The 17,596-nt window shown below is 42.2% G+C and overlaps 2 protein-coding genes across 2 annotated transcripts in view; one reads left to right on the forward strand and one right to left on the reverse strand.

Moving 5' to 3' along the window:
• TMEM204 (transmembrane protein 204) overlaps positions 1–11,886 on the reverse strand; it is a 29,829-nt gene extending 17,943 nt beyond the window's left edge. Inside the window, exon 1 of the mRNA XM_082490594.1 lies at positions 11,593–11,886. Coding sequence (XP_082346720.1) covers positions 11,593–11,872 — 280 coding nt within the window. The 5' untranslated portion in view covers positions 11,873–11,886. The remainder of the gene's footprint in view (positions 1–11,592) is intronic.
• IFT140 (intraflagellar transport 140) overlaps positions 1–17,596 on the forward strand; it is a gene marked incomplete at its 5' end in the record, with an annotated part of 83,734 nt that overhangs the window by 50,433 nt on the left and 15,705 nt on the right. The window lies entirely within an intron of this gene.

Genomic DNA, 17,596 nt, shown 5'->3' on the forward strand with positions numbered 1-17,596 from the left:
TTCCCCTCAAAGGTCACCTTTAGCTTCCAGTGTTATAAGTAACAGCTCAATTAAAATTTAATAAAATATGGTATTGTATCTGAAAGAGTTAGTTAAAAACCATAGTCCATTAACTTTTTCACATTGAATAAAATGTTAAGAAGATAACATGCTAAGTATTTCTGGTTTTTCCTGGTGAGTTCATCTCTGACCAGAGAGGAAAATTATTTCACTCAAAAAATAGTTTGCTCTAAGATTTTGTGTTTAGTCCTTTCTAGCATTGGGAACATTTAGGTATTTTTGCCATGTTGAATGCTTACAGGTCATGAAGCATGCTGGCTGATAACAAAATCATATTCAGATGTCTGAGCTTTGTGTAAATATCAGTAAAATCTTAAGCATTTGGAGTGTTTTTCCCCTTAAATGGACTTCTGTAATACCTTGAGGGCCGATGCTTGCTGGAGAGACAGTCATGGCTTTCAAAGGAGAAATGTACTAAATAAAGAGCAAGCTTGCAGCCATTATTATTAAAGGACTTTAATTTGTTAACGGAACTATCTGTAGTGTCAAATTAAAAAAATAGTTGAATGAATTCTGTTGCCTTGTCTGTATAGACTATGCGTGAGCTTTTTTTTTTTTTTAAAAAAAGCCTTTGTTATTATATACCCTCTGAATGTCTGAAGCTTATCCCCAAAATACATACCACGCCTTGACATAGAAACAAACACCAAACTTTTGCCTTCGTTGTTATTCATGACTTCTTTTTAACACTCAACTGAATTATAAATTATTTTGGCGCTGCCATAGATGATATTATATCTAGCATACTACAAATAGTAAGTTTATGACTGAGCCAACTGAATTTGTAATAATTTAGTCTTTAAATAATGGTTCTATGATGGCTGTCCTCTCTTGCAACTGGAGAGTACAGTAGCATTGAATGTTTAACACCAATGATCTTTACTGCTGTTTGCAAGAACTGCAGAGTCAGGGATGCTTATTTGCCTAATACACTCTTCAGAGAGATGTACAAATGATGCAAGTGCTATTTTGCATAGCTGCTTCTTTTAACCAAAAAGAAGGTCGAACGCGGTCCAGGCTGGAATCGCAACAGGATGATGATAGGTAGGATAAGGAGGAAGCAGCTGGTATGATTTCATTAAATATGAAGACAGTTATTTTTTATGGAATAAGGTATTCAAGAATTGAATACCTATCCGTATTTCATATTAGGATATTGTTGTTTTATTGTAACAAGTTTAATGAACGAACTGTCAGCTTTTGGTCGTGTTCTAGAATCGTAATGATTCCTTTTCCTCAGAGGGGAAAATAATGTATATAAAACTCCATTCTTCTTGCAGTGGAGTTTGTTCATTGTATTCAGCCTGAAAGTGCCACTCCGCAGCTGACTCTGATTTCTTACTCATAGCCATTGTACCTTTGCACGTTGTCAGCTCAGCATGCGGCAGTTCCATTTTGTACATACGCAACCCTAAGCTGAGCTTCTGCAACACGAAACCTCCCACCCCAAAAGGTGGTAGGCGTGGAAAGCAGCTCTGGCCTCCTTTCGTTGAGGACAACCAATGGACAACGCTGACCAGGAATGGGAATTGAGGGTGCAGTCATTCCTGCTTGAATGACTGCTCAATCCAGGAATAAATATCTCTCAGAAAATCGGCTGCAGTATAGTTTTTGTAAGAGCTGTGAAATTTAGTGTTTGCCTTTGTGCTCTTGTATTCTGCCTGTTACTAAATATGTAAACCAGAAATTCCTCAGTAGCCAGCTTCAGTCCATTCTGGTGTGTTTTCTATACACTTTATAATTAGTATGAATTTAGAATCATCTGTTCAACCATTTCAAACATTTCTGCTTCATCTACAGTAGCCGTGATCCTGCTGTAACTTTCTGTGGCCATTGCAGACTTCATCAGCTTTTGCGGAATGATTTACGTTAGCTGCAATTTGTTAAACAGGAGGTATGCAATGATTATAGTGTCTGCACAATTACTGGTGGCATTTGTATTAACCATTAGCTTCTAGAATCTATTGTCTGAGACTGTCATGACATAGGTATTTTGTATTTTGGGTGCCCCACTTTTTTTGATTTGAACTCATTATTGTTAAGGTCGCCTGTCTCCTGAAGTTTAGCTGCGAAAGGGGTTTCCCATAGCTAGAGGTGGATCCTTCCAGCAGAACAGAATGGGACGCTGCACAAGTGTTTATTCCCTCGTGTGTGTCTGACACAGGTGAAGGAGGGAGGGCAATCCAGAGCGGATCCCTGCTTTTTACATACCTTTCCTTCACCTCCCTTAAGATGCAACTTGGCTGTCGAGAACTGGAACGCGTTAGACACTGAATGGCTCTGAAACTCTGCTCTAAGCAGCTGTTGTTCATCAATATAAAATACTAGTCTCTTTGAATTTGTCCTTCTGGAAGACCATCTTGATCCCAGTTTACTCTGAGAAGAGTTAATTCATGGGCAGGGTATCCTGCTGGGTCTCTTGTACAGCCGGCGGTACTGGCTAATGAATTCTGCTTTGTTTAAAATGCAGTCATCAGTCAAGGGTCAAAACTCAAACTCCAGGGATGAGACTAATTCAAATTCCTTGTTGTCTTGCTCACTTCCTAGACCAGATGTATCCATCTGGATTAGAAACGTTGATTTGATTTTGTTATTTGCAAGCAGCAATTTTGTTTTGTTATGTTCCATGATAGCCCCAGGACTATTTGTGCATTGCAGAAGTAGGTTAGTCATACTGGAGAGTAATTTGCAGTGTTTTGGGATAATGAGGAAGGATGATCTCACTGAAAAATCAGATTATGCTAATTGCTTAAAACGTGAGGTTTTCTTCCCCTTTTCTGTCTGCATATAAGGACAAAACAATCATAGATGGGAATTCAAACTTTTGACTGATGAAAGCACAGAGTGCGTATGATGGAAACTAAATGGCCCGAGATATTTTAATATTTCTCTAAAACCTCCCCTGAGAAATACCACTTTCGGTGAACAAAAATTTTAGTGCAAACTTAAGTCCAGCTTCTGTAACTTATTAAATTACCAGTCCTGGAAGAGTCCAGTGACCACACGGTGACTTGCTGCCTGGGAACCGCGCTGGCTCTGAACATCTCACCCCGGCTTCACCATGGCCTGCCGGCCAGCTGAGCTGCAGGAGCTGACTGTCAGCGTGCCGTTATCGTATCCCCGCTGTGGGACACAAAATGTTTTACATCCAAAAAGCGCTATTTAAACTTTGCAATTAGATGGGCAGGAATTCATTGTGCTTAGCTGGAGGACACCGTAGATACCTTTGGCTGCGGCGAAGTTGATGACATCTATCAGTTTATCCATACTTTAAATCTCCTGAGGAATTTTGCTTCCTTGTTTCTATTCATTGTTTTGATGTTAAACAACTACTTCAGTTGCGCTTAACTTCTGTTTTCTTTTAACCAAAAGTTACCCTTTTAGGTATCGATTTTAAAAATTATTCCAACCCACTAGAGTTCTGAGTGTAATAACCTTTTCATCATGGACTTGCTTTTAAAACATTGCTCTGTTGTTAACCTTTTTTCACTGTCAGTATAAAGGCAGACTTTATAGGAGGAATTCAATGATTGCTATGTTCGTGATGAAGGGAATTTTTAAAGAAAAGTATTCTATCCTTCCTCTTTCCTTTTTATGGTTCTTGAGTTTATAGATTATAAATTTACATGTATTTATTGGGTATACATTCTGAGATGTACTTGATTGTCTTTATAAATGCTTGATGTTCAGATGTGACTTTATTCCGGAAAGGAGGATAAGTGGTTGCGTTTCTGAAATAGAGATTTCTGAATAATTATGGATAGAACTGGTAATACTGCTTATGCTTAAGTTGCTTCGCTTATTTTTGTCTGCAGGCTGAGGTCATATTCTGCTGTTAAAATGTAATCTAACTAGGTCAGTAATTAGGTTTTCTCTAATATAATCGAGAGATTCTAACTGAGTACACGGTTTTCCTCTGGAACTTGACATTTTGCTGAGGTGTTCTCCTGAGCTAAGGGATGCATCTCCTGCTGTTCTATTAATGCTCGCTCCAGTAAGTAATCTGATAAGTCTTAGTATACACTGCCTTAATGGAACCACAGCCGGCAACTAAATCCTCTGAAAGCCCAGCAGCACTAGGCTCATTGGTCCCATCGTGGCTCTGTTGTCACCGGCAGTGGATATGCCACGCTGGTTCCTCCAGCCACGGTGCTACCAGGCGCTCCAGAGCAGAGAGCAAAGAGCTTGTTCTGTCCAAGCTCAGAGCCCTCGCTGGGAGGCTTCTCATTCCCGCCCCAGTTACAAACCACTTGGAAAAGAAGTGACAGTTATGCCTGTGCGTTAACCTGCAGGTTTGAAGCCTGCCCATGATTCAGTCTGGGCTTAGCGCGTGGTTTTGTATAGCAGAGTTCCGCTTTGTCAGCCTTTTGGAGTCATTTTTTAAGTCCACCTCATAGGGACTTCAGAAATGCAAAGCCAAGCATCCAAACATTGGGAAAAGCCAGAAAAAAAGCCAGAATAGTACACTTTTACCTAAATTTACCTAAATGGGCTGATACTGTTTTTTTCATGGAAGCTCTGATTCATGCAACGCATGAAATTAGTGCTTTGCAAAAAAGCTGAAGCGGTGCCGTTCAGACCGGCTCTCTATTTGACTGTCTTGCTAAGTCTTACTCATGGTCTTGCTGTTAGTGAAGTTGAGTTCCAACCTGGAGAACTGAATTCTGTATTAATAAATACTTCTAGAAGAAACCCTTCTTTCTAATTCTAAAAAAATCCACTTTAGCCAAACTTTTGGCAAGTAATTGTGTGTTTGCCTTGTTTTGGATGTCAGCATTGTCAGCAAAGACCAGATGTGCAGAAACGGTCTCTGCAGCTGACATGGAAATCAGCTGGAGCTGTGCCTTGAATATCAAGAGCACTACGAAAATGCAAAGTACGACACAGACATAGCAGATTCAGCACTTACTGCTAAAATAGTTAAGCGATAATAAGGCAAATAAACAGAATCGCTGTAATTATTTATTGACGGTCAGCATCATGCTCTTGTGCTCTATTTATGAAGTCTTTGGACATTTAATTTCTGCTGCTGATTTAGATTTGTGGTATTTACGTTGTTAACCTCTTGAGCTGTTCTTTTGGAGTATGAATTAGGAAATACATTGAAACACTTAAAAGGCATTTGTGAAGCAAACTCAAACAAATGCTGGCAGTATCTAAATGTACCTTTGCATGAGGGAGACCATGGGAAGATTAAATTAAATTAAAGCAGTGGTTCTTTGATGCAGATATATTTTGATGGTCTGAATGTACACTAATTTCTTAAAAGGGAAATAGATCTGAATCTACTTTTTTCTTCATCAGTTTATCCCTTTCTATGTGAGGATGTTGTTTGCATGTTTTATTGTAAGGACAGGACTTTATCCTGGAAAGGAAAGTCTTTCCCTCTCTCTTTTCTCTTTAAATCTCCATAAGCAGCCATATAGCTTTCAGCTACAAGGAGTCCTCTGTACATTCTGTTGCTGGATGGGTATCTTAAAAATGAGAATGGTCACCTATTTGGCTTGGTTTCCTCACCTGGGTAGCTTTCTGAAGTATGCAATTTATTCTTTTTCACTTAAAAATAATAATTAAAAAAAGGGGGGGGGGGGGGATAAATCTATTTCAGCACAATTGAAACAATGTTCTGATGTGACAAACTGGTGCAATCTTCCATCCCTTTAGGTATTTTGGAACTTTATGAGCTCATCTTAGAGTGAAACTTCACATTTGAATATTTACTTTGAAAGGCATACAGATCTTGTTTGGGGAAGAAGGGAAACGTGTGGTTGGTTGGTTGTTTTTGTTTTTTTTAACAGCTTCAGTTACTTTTGGAGTGAAGACAGCTTCATCAACCGTTTTCAACATAAACAAGTGCTTATGGGGACCTTTCAGACTCAATGTTCAGATCACTTCTATGCAGTGATCAGTTTTAACAGATGAGGCTGTTACATAGTTCCTGTTATGTTCCTTGTTTACATGTTATGGTTTGTCTCTTTATAAACATCAGTAGGGTATTCAGCGCTGGTGGCTGTAATAAATGCATTTAATCTCAAATTGTCAAAAGCTCCATAGCTGTTTTCACTCTTAATGCTTTAATTGAATTCAAAGTCTTGATACTGAGAGTAATCAAACATTGATTTCTCTGATAGTATTTCTGTGTGCTGCATGTGAAGGTACTGTGTTGAAACATATATTACATTCCTCTTCCTATCCTGAATCCAAAAATATTTGAACTTTTCCAAAATAAGTACACAGCATAGTAAAATCCACATTAAAGTGATCATTCCCTGTAATTTGAAGAGCCAGACCTCTTACAATTCACCTCCATTGGCCTCTATTGTTAAATAAATACTTTGTCTTATTTAAATATTGATCATATAGCAGATGTTAGGAGGGGAAACCACAAGCCCCGAGCTGCCAGCTGGTTGCGCTGCCTCCATCTCTGTGTAATGGCCTGAGCCGTTTACCAGGCAGCCGTGTATATAATAAACTTTTGGGCTTTTTTTTTTTTTTTAAATCTGATAGTCGTTCCTGTCTTCTCCAAGTGCAGTGGGCCTCCTTTCTTGATCTGCAAATACCGAAAAAGGAACATGTGTCTACAACAGGCTCAGCCGCTTGAGTCAGCCTGGCTTCCATCCAGACAAATTTCAAAGAAATGTGTGGACATTGGAAATTTGTGTGAATGCAGTGGACACGGGCGCTCAAGCAAAGCGTTGCCTCTGCGAGCGAACGGCGGCTCCTTGCTCCCGCGCTGAGCGGCGTCCTGCCATAGCCACCGTGTCTCATGGTGTACATGCGTTTGCATAAATGGCACATTTAGGCTGGAGGGGTGCTTTTATTTGGTCCCTATGGCAGTCACGTAGGCACTTGTGATCCTGTGCCTCTCCCTGGCACTGGTTATACTCCCTTGTAAGACCGACAATTAACGAGCGCTGTCTTGCTCTGGGCATCTGTAGTTGAAATACGCTTCCCACGGTTGGGATTTTCGTTATGTCTTCTGGAGCCCTGAAAAACCGAGCAAGGTTTTTATATCTTTTTAAACCCCTCCCTATTCCTGCGTCTCCACATTGTTCAAAATGTTCTTTAGACAAAAAAGGGACAGACTGTGACCTCGGCTAATGAATAAATCAGCAACATCTGTCCACCCAGAGATAGCCTTGTAGCACAGTAGGGCTTAAGGGCATGTTTGTACCGTACAGCGTGGTTAAAAATATCTCAGCTGATTCCGAGTAATCTGGTATGTTCACCCAGTGCCACGTGGTATCACTGGCCTGGTGTTGGACCAGGACGTAGGTAGTGGTGGCTTTGAGCAGGGCTGGTTTGCTCCGAGAGGGCACCGCTGGTGGTGTAGTCAAGTCTTCTCGCTGCTTGAGGCAGCTGGTGTGTCCCTGCATGACGCTGGTGTGTCCCTGCATGAGCATGGAGTACTCCAGACGCGCTGTCCTACCCACAATCTTACTTCTACTACATGTGGTCTTTTTTGTGAAGGGTTGAGAGACGCAGACAAGAGCATAATCTTCTGAAATTCTGCAACAGCTCTGAAACTGCATCTCCATAACCTGTGGCAAATTTCTTTGCCCTCGCTCAGAAGACCGGAGAGTTAGGCTACCTGGCTAGGTTTCCTTGAAGTGTTTTGAAGAGGGGCCACCTGAGTTCTGGGTGAAGCCTTTATGTTCGTATTGTCTAGTGGTTTGCCCATGTTGGATTGGTGCCCTCAGAACGGGGCCCTGATGCCCAGCATAAGCAAAGATTTCCGATCTTTGCGCTAGTTTGCTGCCACTAAAAAGGAGCTGTGTCACCTGTCATCACACTTGCATCACTCAGCCCGTGTGAGAAGCAGTACCTCTTGAACTCCTGATACCACCGCTTAATCCAACAGAAAAACCACCATGCAAAAAAACCCCAACCCATCCCATTTCCACCGCCCCACAACCTTCCACTCCAAACCTGGGTATTTTCTTGCTGTTAGTAACTTGAACTGTCTCACAGAAGCTTTTTAGCATCACAGATGATTGAAAGAAGGGTACAGGACTGCACAGAGAGGTGGAGAGAGAGACAGATGTGGATACGGGCGGGTGGAAGGGCCGGAGGTCTCCCCCTGCCAGGAGCAGCGAGCCTTGAGCCTGAAGAGCAGAGCTGAGGCGCTTTCCCCTAGGACCACGTCAGCCCTGTTTCTTGGGCTATGCCTTGCTGAAATACTTCACACTGAGACGCTTCGTTTCCGTAGAATATTTTTAATATTATTTACTCCTGTCCCTGCCTTCTTTTTATATTTTTTTTTTTTTTCACATTTCTAATCTTTTTTTTTCTCCCTGCTACAGCATCTGTAATCTCCCCTTGTCTTTTATGTCACTTGGTGTTTACACCAGCGGTCCTTTACTGACACTTTGTTATCCTTGATGCAGTGCTTACATCACAGGATTTGCATGCAGAACACCTTCATTTTCCTCTTGCTCCAGTGGTCTGTGTTATGGTGAAATAATGCACACAGGTGTCCTGGTAGTGGGGAATTGGATCAGGGAGGGATTTGGTGTGGAATTTGTGTGTTTCCGGAGAGGCTTTTGGCAGACATGCTCCATCACATTGATGACTTCTGTTCATTCCCTGCACGATCTTTTGACTATCGTTTACTATGACTTTTACGCAAAATATGCAAAACTTCCATTATTGTTTGTTTCAATTTGCTGTAGCTTATTTTTGGTTTTAGCACATGCAAGTCCTGACACAATGAACTACTTCCGTAATTTTTCTTGCAAATCATTTTGCTTGAGCTGTGCATGTGATGAGGGGAAAAAAATCCACCCTGGCTTTATTGCGTGCCCTGAAAAGGCGCATTGCCAATGATTTCAATGGGAGAAGGAGCAGGCAGGGAAAGTCAGTGAAAAAGAGGTTTTAAGAATGTGCTTCTCCCTGCCGGTGAGGGAGCCTGCTTAGAGCAGTGCGTTTAGTTGGCTGATATTTACATACTACTTATACAGTATATGAAAAAGCAAATTCTCAAAGGTTTTACAGTTTTTCTTTTGAACTGTGAGATAAATAGCTTTGTCCCTAAATGTGTATGTACGTATATATAATTATTATTTTTTTTTTAATATGAGTGAGATTGTGGTCTTTTTTTACATTGCTATTGGAAGAGCATATTTTCTACTTATTGTTCTACAAATGGCATCCAAAATACTACATGTTAGCTCTTACCATTGAGGAAGGAATTTCCGTGTTCAGAATGTTATTTTTTTATACGTATGTATATACACACATACATGTTTGTGATTTATCTACAACCGACAGATGAGGATTGCCATATATATTACTAAAATAACATGTGATTTCTTCTTAGAGAAATTTTTTAAAATGGCAAAAACATGGATGCAGAATCAGGCTCATACTGACTATGTGTGCAATCCATGGAAACATATTTGTCTTAAAAACATATGCAACAGATTTGTTTCCTCCTTAGGTTGTCATGGCACAGCTGCAGAGGTGAGATTTTCTTTTAAATGCTTTTATAAAGATTCAGAATTGGTCTTTTGCTTACTATTTGTTCCCAGATTAAACAGTGAATGGATGCTTTATTCCTATACAAATTGAGTCACTGGGCTTCAGAGTCCTCCTTTAAATTAGAATTTTAAAGAGTGTTTTTTAGAGAATTCTTCTGGGGACTTGATCACGCTATAATTATTACTTCAAAATTTTAAAATTTTCTATCATATTTTGCTGCTATTTGACGTAAGAAATCGCTGCCCGTACAATTCTGCTATGAAACTAATACCTCTGTGCCAGTCTTTATAGCACCACCCATCTTCTGACCTGGGCACAGCAAGAAATACAAGTTTGGGTGTTTAAAATGCTGCAGGAGCCAAATTCAATATGCAGGACCTCATTCTGGCTGTTGAATATGGAACAGATACTTTTAAAATTTATGAATGGTATGCATGTTGTTCAAATCAGAACATGGCTTATAAATATTAACTGGGGCAGCGATTCCAGTGATGAAGTTGCAGACACACATCAAGGAACTTCTTCAATGGTCTCACCCTTTTTATAATGATACGTCATTACAAAAGTTCTTTCTTTCAATTCAAAAACAATTGAAACTTAGGTGTAGGGCTTTATAACAGTTCAGAAGCTTTCTGTTTGTGATTTATGCAGGTTTCATATTAGCAAATGTGCAAAAAATGGTACTACACAATTTTGTTGGAAAACGGGATATAGAATGGGTCCATGTTGAAGCATTTTTTAAAAAGAAATTCCTCTCGTATTTCTTTGGTTTTGTCTCCAGAGGGATATAAGAGACTTTGAGGAGGAGCAGAGCATTTTGCTCTTTCTCCACATTTCAAACCATGAAAAAAAATATCTATCTGAAATGACTCATGTTACGAATGCTCCTGTCGTTCGGAGGCACCAGAGCTGTTTACGAGCGCTGTTTAAAGCTCTGGAAAATCCTCGTGTTTGTCAAGGCATGAAGTTTACAGACATTTGTTCTGTTAAATTCAATTCCTTGAAGGATGCAGTTCAAGCGCCGCTGTGGCTGAAGGCACGGCCCCCGAGGCACCGTCGCGCACGGCCTTGGCCCGTCACCAGCCATGGGAAGCGGGGGCGCTCGGTGGAGCAAACCCCTTGGCACCGTGGCTAGTTGTGGTCACAGCCATGGTGTCCGAGATGACCGCAGGTATTGCAAGCACGGTTCTGCTCTGGTTTCTCAATGACAGCAGGGTCGCACCGTTAACTTTATGAATGGGATGAGTAAGGTGCACTTTTTGATTATTCAGCTTTATCTGTCTCATCCTCGGCTTAAAGGTTTCATCTTACCCAAAAATTCTAACTAGCTCAGTTTAAGCTATGTGCATTCTTCAGATCCCATGACTGTGAATTTGCAAAATGAGAAATACACCGTGCTTAATGATTTTCATGTTCCCCAGGTAATATATACTGTTTGTGTTTTTTTCACCGAGAATAATAGCTGCATGCATTAAGGCCTATCTTGATTTTACGTGTTTTTACCAAAACTATTTCTGTCTTTTTCACTCCTGGCACTTCCAACAAAAGTAAACAGAAGGGAGAAATAACTTAGCATGGCATCTAAATACTTCATTTTGGGTTTTTTTTTTTTTGTTGTTTGGTTGTTTTTTTTTTTTAATTTTGTGGTATTCAGAGCAAGTGTGGTGGGGGTTTAACGCATTGAGCAGGAAGGGATATGCTTATAGCAGGAACCTGAGAGGGAACAGAGAGCAGCAGATGTCTCAAAGCTTTAGACTTACACTTCACAGATTATTTTTTCAAAGTACATCATTCTGTACACTGTATAAACCAGACAGCACAACGTAGGTTACTGCTTTTGGGGTGGGAGGAGGAGGAGTTCAGTTCATCACTGGTGGACATAATTACTCTTATTTTTCCAAATTCACTTATTCGGGGATGAACGTTAAGAGATGTTCAGACTGAAACAGTTAACAACGATTTCGGGATGCTCTGCTAGGCTATAAACCTCCTGGGGACCAGGTACACCATATAATCGCAACCTCACATAAGCAGCGAAGAGATTGAACTTACGTTTGACAGTGCTGCGCGACTCCTGGAACCCGGCTGACTCGGAACCCCAGCCCAGGGCTTCACACTCGCGCTCCTCCCCTTGCCCATGCCTGGCACTCGTGCTTGCACCTCCTCTGCTCTTTTCTGCCAGCCAGCACATCTTCCAGAGCCCCACGCTGCGCTTACGCCCGTCCTCCAGCGTCTGGTATACCCAGTTGGGAGTAAAGGCGGCTGCGTTGTTAAGAATAAGCGAGACCAGGGCTACCAACACAGCTGTGGCTACCAGTTTCTGGACAGTCATATCTGACTGTCAGCTTACTGCCAGTCTCTATTTGCAGAAGACACGAGGTGTCAATCAGCTGCAGCACATTGAACTTGGACTTGAAACAGAGGCAGCTTCGCTAGGGTGTTATGAAAGGCTAGAGGACATCACCGTTCATTCTCAAAGTCAACTCCAGAGGTGTTTCTGATGAAGGAAATGAGAATTTTGTGAGGTAGGTAGGAGAATTCCATAAAATAAGAGCCCAAAGAAGCTTTTTCAGGTCCTTCCCAGCTTTGGCTTATCCACCTTCTTGCACTTTGATAAGTAATGCCAGTCCTGTGATGAACTGAACGATAGGGAGGTCCATTCCTTGTGAGACGAGGCGAAGCCAGAAAGAATCCAGTCTCGAGGCGGGAGAGCCTGAGCTGCTGCGGGGGCAGAGGCGGGGATGCTCGCCAGCAGCGTGCTGAGTGCGTGGAGTCCTCCGAGTCAACCAGCGCTGCTCCAAAAGCCTTTTTTTCAGGTGCTCACTTCAGAATATCCTGCAAACCGTGACAAATGTCATTCTCTCAAAGCCAAGCCGAGCTGGAGGTGAGTGCTGTCATCCCAAAGGAGCTCTGCAAGTTTGGAGTATCTGGAAGAGTTTTGCTGTGCCGTGCCCCTCTCTGAAGATTCGAGCTGCGAGTGCCGGGATGGGAGAACAGCCACTGCTGCGAGGAAAAGGCCCCCCCACCTCTCCACGAAGAGGAAATGGCTGTTTTTGTGGCTGTTTTTGGTGAGCTTCAGGGCGTAGTCGACTGCAACAAACAGAGCCACTGCCACGGCAGTCAAACATTAACAGGATGTGTTTCCTGAAAGGAAAAGACTATGGAGACTTCTAAAGCTGTACCTCCTCCCCTCGGAGAGCCCCCCCCTCCCCATCCCGCTCCTCCTCCCTCCCGCAGCACGGCGGGCTGCGCATCACCGGGACCCCGGGGGCGAACCCCAGGGCCTCTTGTAAAGGGAAAAATAATAAAAAAAATCCCCAGCCTCAACCCTCGGAGCATCAGGTCTGCAGAAACGGGTTGAGGAGAGGGGATTTTTGAAACGCTTTTTACCAAAAGCCGAACAATATTGGGGTTGGCTGTTGAAGAGTGTGACAAGAGCGGGGGGTGGGTGTTGGGACCACTGGTGTCCCCCTTCCTCTCTGCAACCCCAGAAGGGAGCACGGCACAGAAATAGAAAATATAAATTCTCAACCTGATAAACAAATTAATTTGGGGGTGTCTGAAAAGGCCGTTGCAAGTGTTATGCTGTGAATGAAGTGGAAAATCGCTGCACTGCGACTTTGCGGGGCTGGGCCGGCCCTGAGCCCCGCGTCCCCCTTTGCTGTGGAGCTGCGCACGGCCCCTGAGAAGGCCGCCCACCTCCTGCCAGTGCCCGGGGGGTGGCAAAGCTTCTCCAACCTGCTTCATAAAATGCCTCTGGTCACAACCCGGTACCCTGCAGCAAGCCGCCACGGCAGCGCTGGTGCTGCAAAAGCTGCAAGGAAAGCAGCTCTAATAAACAGATTTACTGAGGACGTTTCAAACTGTCCCTGAAACATGGGTGTTTCCAGAGGGGTTTTGCTGAGACCAAATGGCTGCACCATGATTCCATCAGCTGCCGGAACAGGTTCTGCCACGGGGCTGAGGGCAGCGATCCCGTGTGGGCATTGCCCCGCTGCAGCTGCCGGCTTCTCCGGCCCCCACAGGCGTTGTTATTGCCTGTGGATATGCCTTTCCTGGATCTGAGCCTGTCAGAATTCTTTAGGCTGAAAAAATACTGTGCAAGGTGTAGGACTAAATAGTATATTGTGAAATGAAGGTGTGATGTTCTTGTCAACAGCCTGGAGAGGGAGTAGTGAGAAGTCACGGCGGAGTACCTGCATCACCAGCGTTGCTGCTCCTCACTGACCCCACCTGAGATGTTGGCACAAGAGTTCACCTCAGTGTAATTAATAAAATTAGGTTAGAAACTGATGTAACTTTATAGCAGCTCTGTCTTACCAGCTAAGTTACTTTGTCCTTAGTCAACAGACCCATACTGACCCAATACACGCAGACAAACTGGTTGGAAATTTTTTGAAAGGGAACGTTTTATTTTCTAAGACTCGTTGCCGAGAGGAATGGAAAATATTTCAGTGAAGTTCATATGCCCCTATAATTAGGTTTCAGCTTTTGGAATTGAATGTACAAATTTGGCTATGAATTCACCGCTCCTCTGCGCGCTTGGTTCATTTTTAATCCTTAAATGGATTAAGTTTTAGGTACTTTGAGCATCTTCATCCTCTGACAGCAGCACAGCATCTTTGGTTCTTTTTTTCCTGTGATTGGTCATGTTTCTATACATCTCTGGATTTAGAAGTTTCAATATAAATAACACACTGGTGTCCGCCCTTCTTCAAAGGAATTTCCTAAGAACAATGACTATATCTTCATATTTTACAACCTATGGTTTATTTGTTATTATTTTAAGCCTGCGATTCGGCAGCAAGGCTGAATGTTCATACACAGAGATTTACCTTTAGGGAAAATCTCTTCTATACAATCACACACCTGCTTTTGCCCCCTCCTGTCTTTGGTTTTTGTGATTTGTTGAAGTCTGGGCACGTATTTTCAGAAGGGCACAAACTTTGTTTGCATGTTGCACAGAAAAAAAAAGTAATTGCAATTGTATTTTACAAAGGCTGAACAAATCAGTGTAATCATTTAACGCTTGGTCACATCTCTTCCTCTTTCCACACCAATTATTCGGTGTGAGAATATTCGACTTCTTTTTTGAATTCCGTCAACATTAAAAATAAATCATATTCTTCCCAAGTCGTACTTGTCTTTGAGTGTCAAAGGGACCAGGTGGTCTAAACATCATGCCATTAGTTTGTTGTTTGAGATATAGGATACTTGAGAAATTCTTCCTGTTACGTTTGCAAATCCATGCAAGTCAATGAGTTTGCATTTAAGGCGGCTTCCCCAGAGGGAAAAAAATAAATCTCTTTAACCCAATTGCCTCTTGTTGTGGCCACCGGAGGGTGGGCAGCCATGTAGTGAGTTGCAGCTGGGAACAGATGCAGATGAATCAGGTGGATGAGTTCATTGGCGCAGGAAACACAGGAGAAGGCACTGGGACCAGTGACAAAGTTGGCCTTAAATCAGGTGCTTCGTCTCTTTAGCTATGGTGAGGTGGTCATCTCCGAAAAGGCTGCGGAGTGCTGAGTCCACATTATCTCCCTGTTGTTGGGTGCTGCCACGTCTCAAATGATTTAGGAATTTTAGTTTTTGTGATGATGGAAATTTTCCTGGGAACCCCGGTCAGGGCTTACAGAGCAGAGAGGGCGCAGCACCGCACTCTTCAGCCTGCCCGGATAACACGGGGGGAGTGTGGCGAGCGTCTGAGGAGCGATGCACGGCAGTCGTAATCGCTGGCTGCAGTCGTTCAGCGAGCACGTGGCGGCTTTTTTTTCCCACGGTAAAATTTCTGGTGGATGTTCTTGTCTGGAAGTAGCTGTTTGCTAATTGTTCCATGCTAGGGAGCGGTTCTGCTCGGCGGTAGGTTAAATTACTCCATACAATTTGCGTAGCAGCTTATAAAGCATTTTGGGTCTTACTGGGTAAGAAATCAGTTATGCAAATGTAATTTTACTTTCAGAATCGCAATAATGTAGATTATATCAGCTCACTAGGTGGTTCCATACTGATTTTGTCCATTTACTACCTAATAAATTCTGTTTACAGTTGTTTATGCAGGGCACAACCATTTTTCTATTACTTTTTACTAGGCAAATTGCTTTTTATCATTCTATTCAACTAATAACAATATCTAAAGATGTAAAATTGGGGAATTCCCCAAATGAGTAGATTGCACTAATTCAAAATTAAATGAGTTTTGCAAAGATCTGGAATTTTTCCTGGCCTGCTTATACCAAAATGGCTCAGTTATTAATTTTTGTTGCAGTTTTAATCAAATGGTTCTTGTTGGCACGTTCACGGTCAGTGACATTCTCTGTCTTCACTCAGAGATCTTGTGCTTCCGGTACAAAACGGTCCAGGAATCCTTCTGATCCTTAAAAAAAAAAAAAAAAAAAATCCCCTTACTGGACACTTCTGTACTGCTAAAAGTGCAGCTGTATATTCAGTTGCCGTTGCTCGCTGCATTCCTTAGCGCCAAGAGTTTTGCTCGATACTGAGTTTTGCTCAGTTCACACTGAGCAATAGCTTGGTGTTGATTTTATCAGGATGAGTTTGGGATAGACGAAGCTATGTATATAATGCGGTTCTGTAGATACTATTCTGTAAAGGTTGTGTTGCTTTATCAAATATTCTGCTTCTGCCAGAAATAATAATCTAGACAGCTTTCAGTGTTTTGAGTACACATGAAAAACACCTGACACAGTCCTCAGAGAAGCCCTCATTTAATATGATTAATGCTATCAAGAATCTCATGGAATTATTGCAACTTTTCATATATTATTTAGTTCCTTTTTATTGTTTAGTCCCACTGGACAGGGATAACCAGAATCCCATAAATGCATTTTGGAAGCATCTAATGTAATTTAGCCACATCAGATCTAACTTCCTTTTTTCAATTCTAAGTTTTTTCCAGGCTACAAGAGAGCAGACAGTACGCCACCGATTTTGACATTTTAACTCTCTATTTAATATTTTGCAATGGTTTGAAGATAAGATCAGTGTCTGTTTTTATAGAAGTGTTTAAAATTTTACATACGACTTCTAAACAATGAGCTTTTCATCCCTGCTCACCTCAGGTGTCACGCGGTTTGGCTCATTTGGCCGCGTCCCAGCCCTCCGAAGCCGTTATGGGCCACAGCATGATGGTTTTATATGACCGGTCTATCAAACCACATGTATGTAAAGTTGATCCCAAACGAATTATCTGGTCAGAATCACCCCCTGTTGCACATTTCAGCCAGATGACGTTATTCTAACACGTTTTTTCAGGGGCTCGAAAGTGCAACTTTTAAGTTACTGAAATCCAGGCAAGGGATTAACGTTTGAAAAACGGTAATAGACGTTGTTAATTTTCCTTAGGAAGCAGCACCTGCTTTGTCCCATCCTTTTCCTTTGCCCGGAGCAGCACGTAGGCAGTGGGTGGAGGCTGGGGAAGGAAGGTGCCCGCTGCCCCCGCACCCTGCACACGGCAGTGAGTCTTGTAGGAAACACTTTGCACCGGCATGGCACGGCTGGCAGAGCAGCCGACAACCTGCTTCGAATTTCTGGGACGGTTTATTTTGTGATAGGGAAGCGAAGCTGCCTTGTTCCCGCTGTTGGGTCAGCAAAAGCTCTCCCACTTGCTGGATTTATTTCCATTTTTGACAGCCCAGGCTGTGCCTGAGGCACCCGGGGACATCCATCCAGGCAGATGTATGCATTAGGGCCATAATAATATATTATGATATGTTATATATTATATATTTTATATATATAATATTATATATTATATTCATATAGTGGTATAGGGATCTAATAATATATTCTTATATATTATATAGTGTTATAGATATTATATCTTATTTTAGTATTTCCCTTTGCATTATACAGTAGCCTTTTAAAGCAGAATGCTTAGGGTCCTCTTCAACAAAATGGGGCCCAAACTGGAAAGAGAGATTCCTCCTTCTTTTTTCTCCCAATCAAGGTATTTAAAGGCAAGAGACGGAACATACGTTCATTTTCCAAATATACCGCAGTAACTAGAGGGAGAGAGATTTTGTAGTGTAGTGAGATGCTT

This window comes from Vanellus vanellus (assembly GCF_965231255.1).
Source record: "Vanellus vanellus genome assembly, chromosome: 14".
Taxonomy (NCBI): domain Eukaryota; kingdom Metazoa; phylum Chordata; class Aves; order Charadriiformes; family Charadriidae; genus Vanellus; species Vanellus vanellus.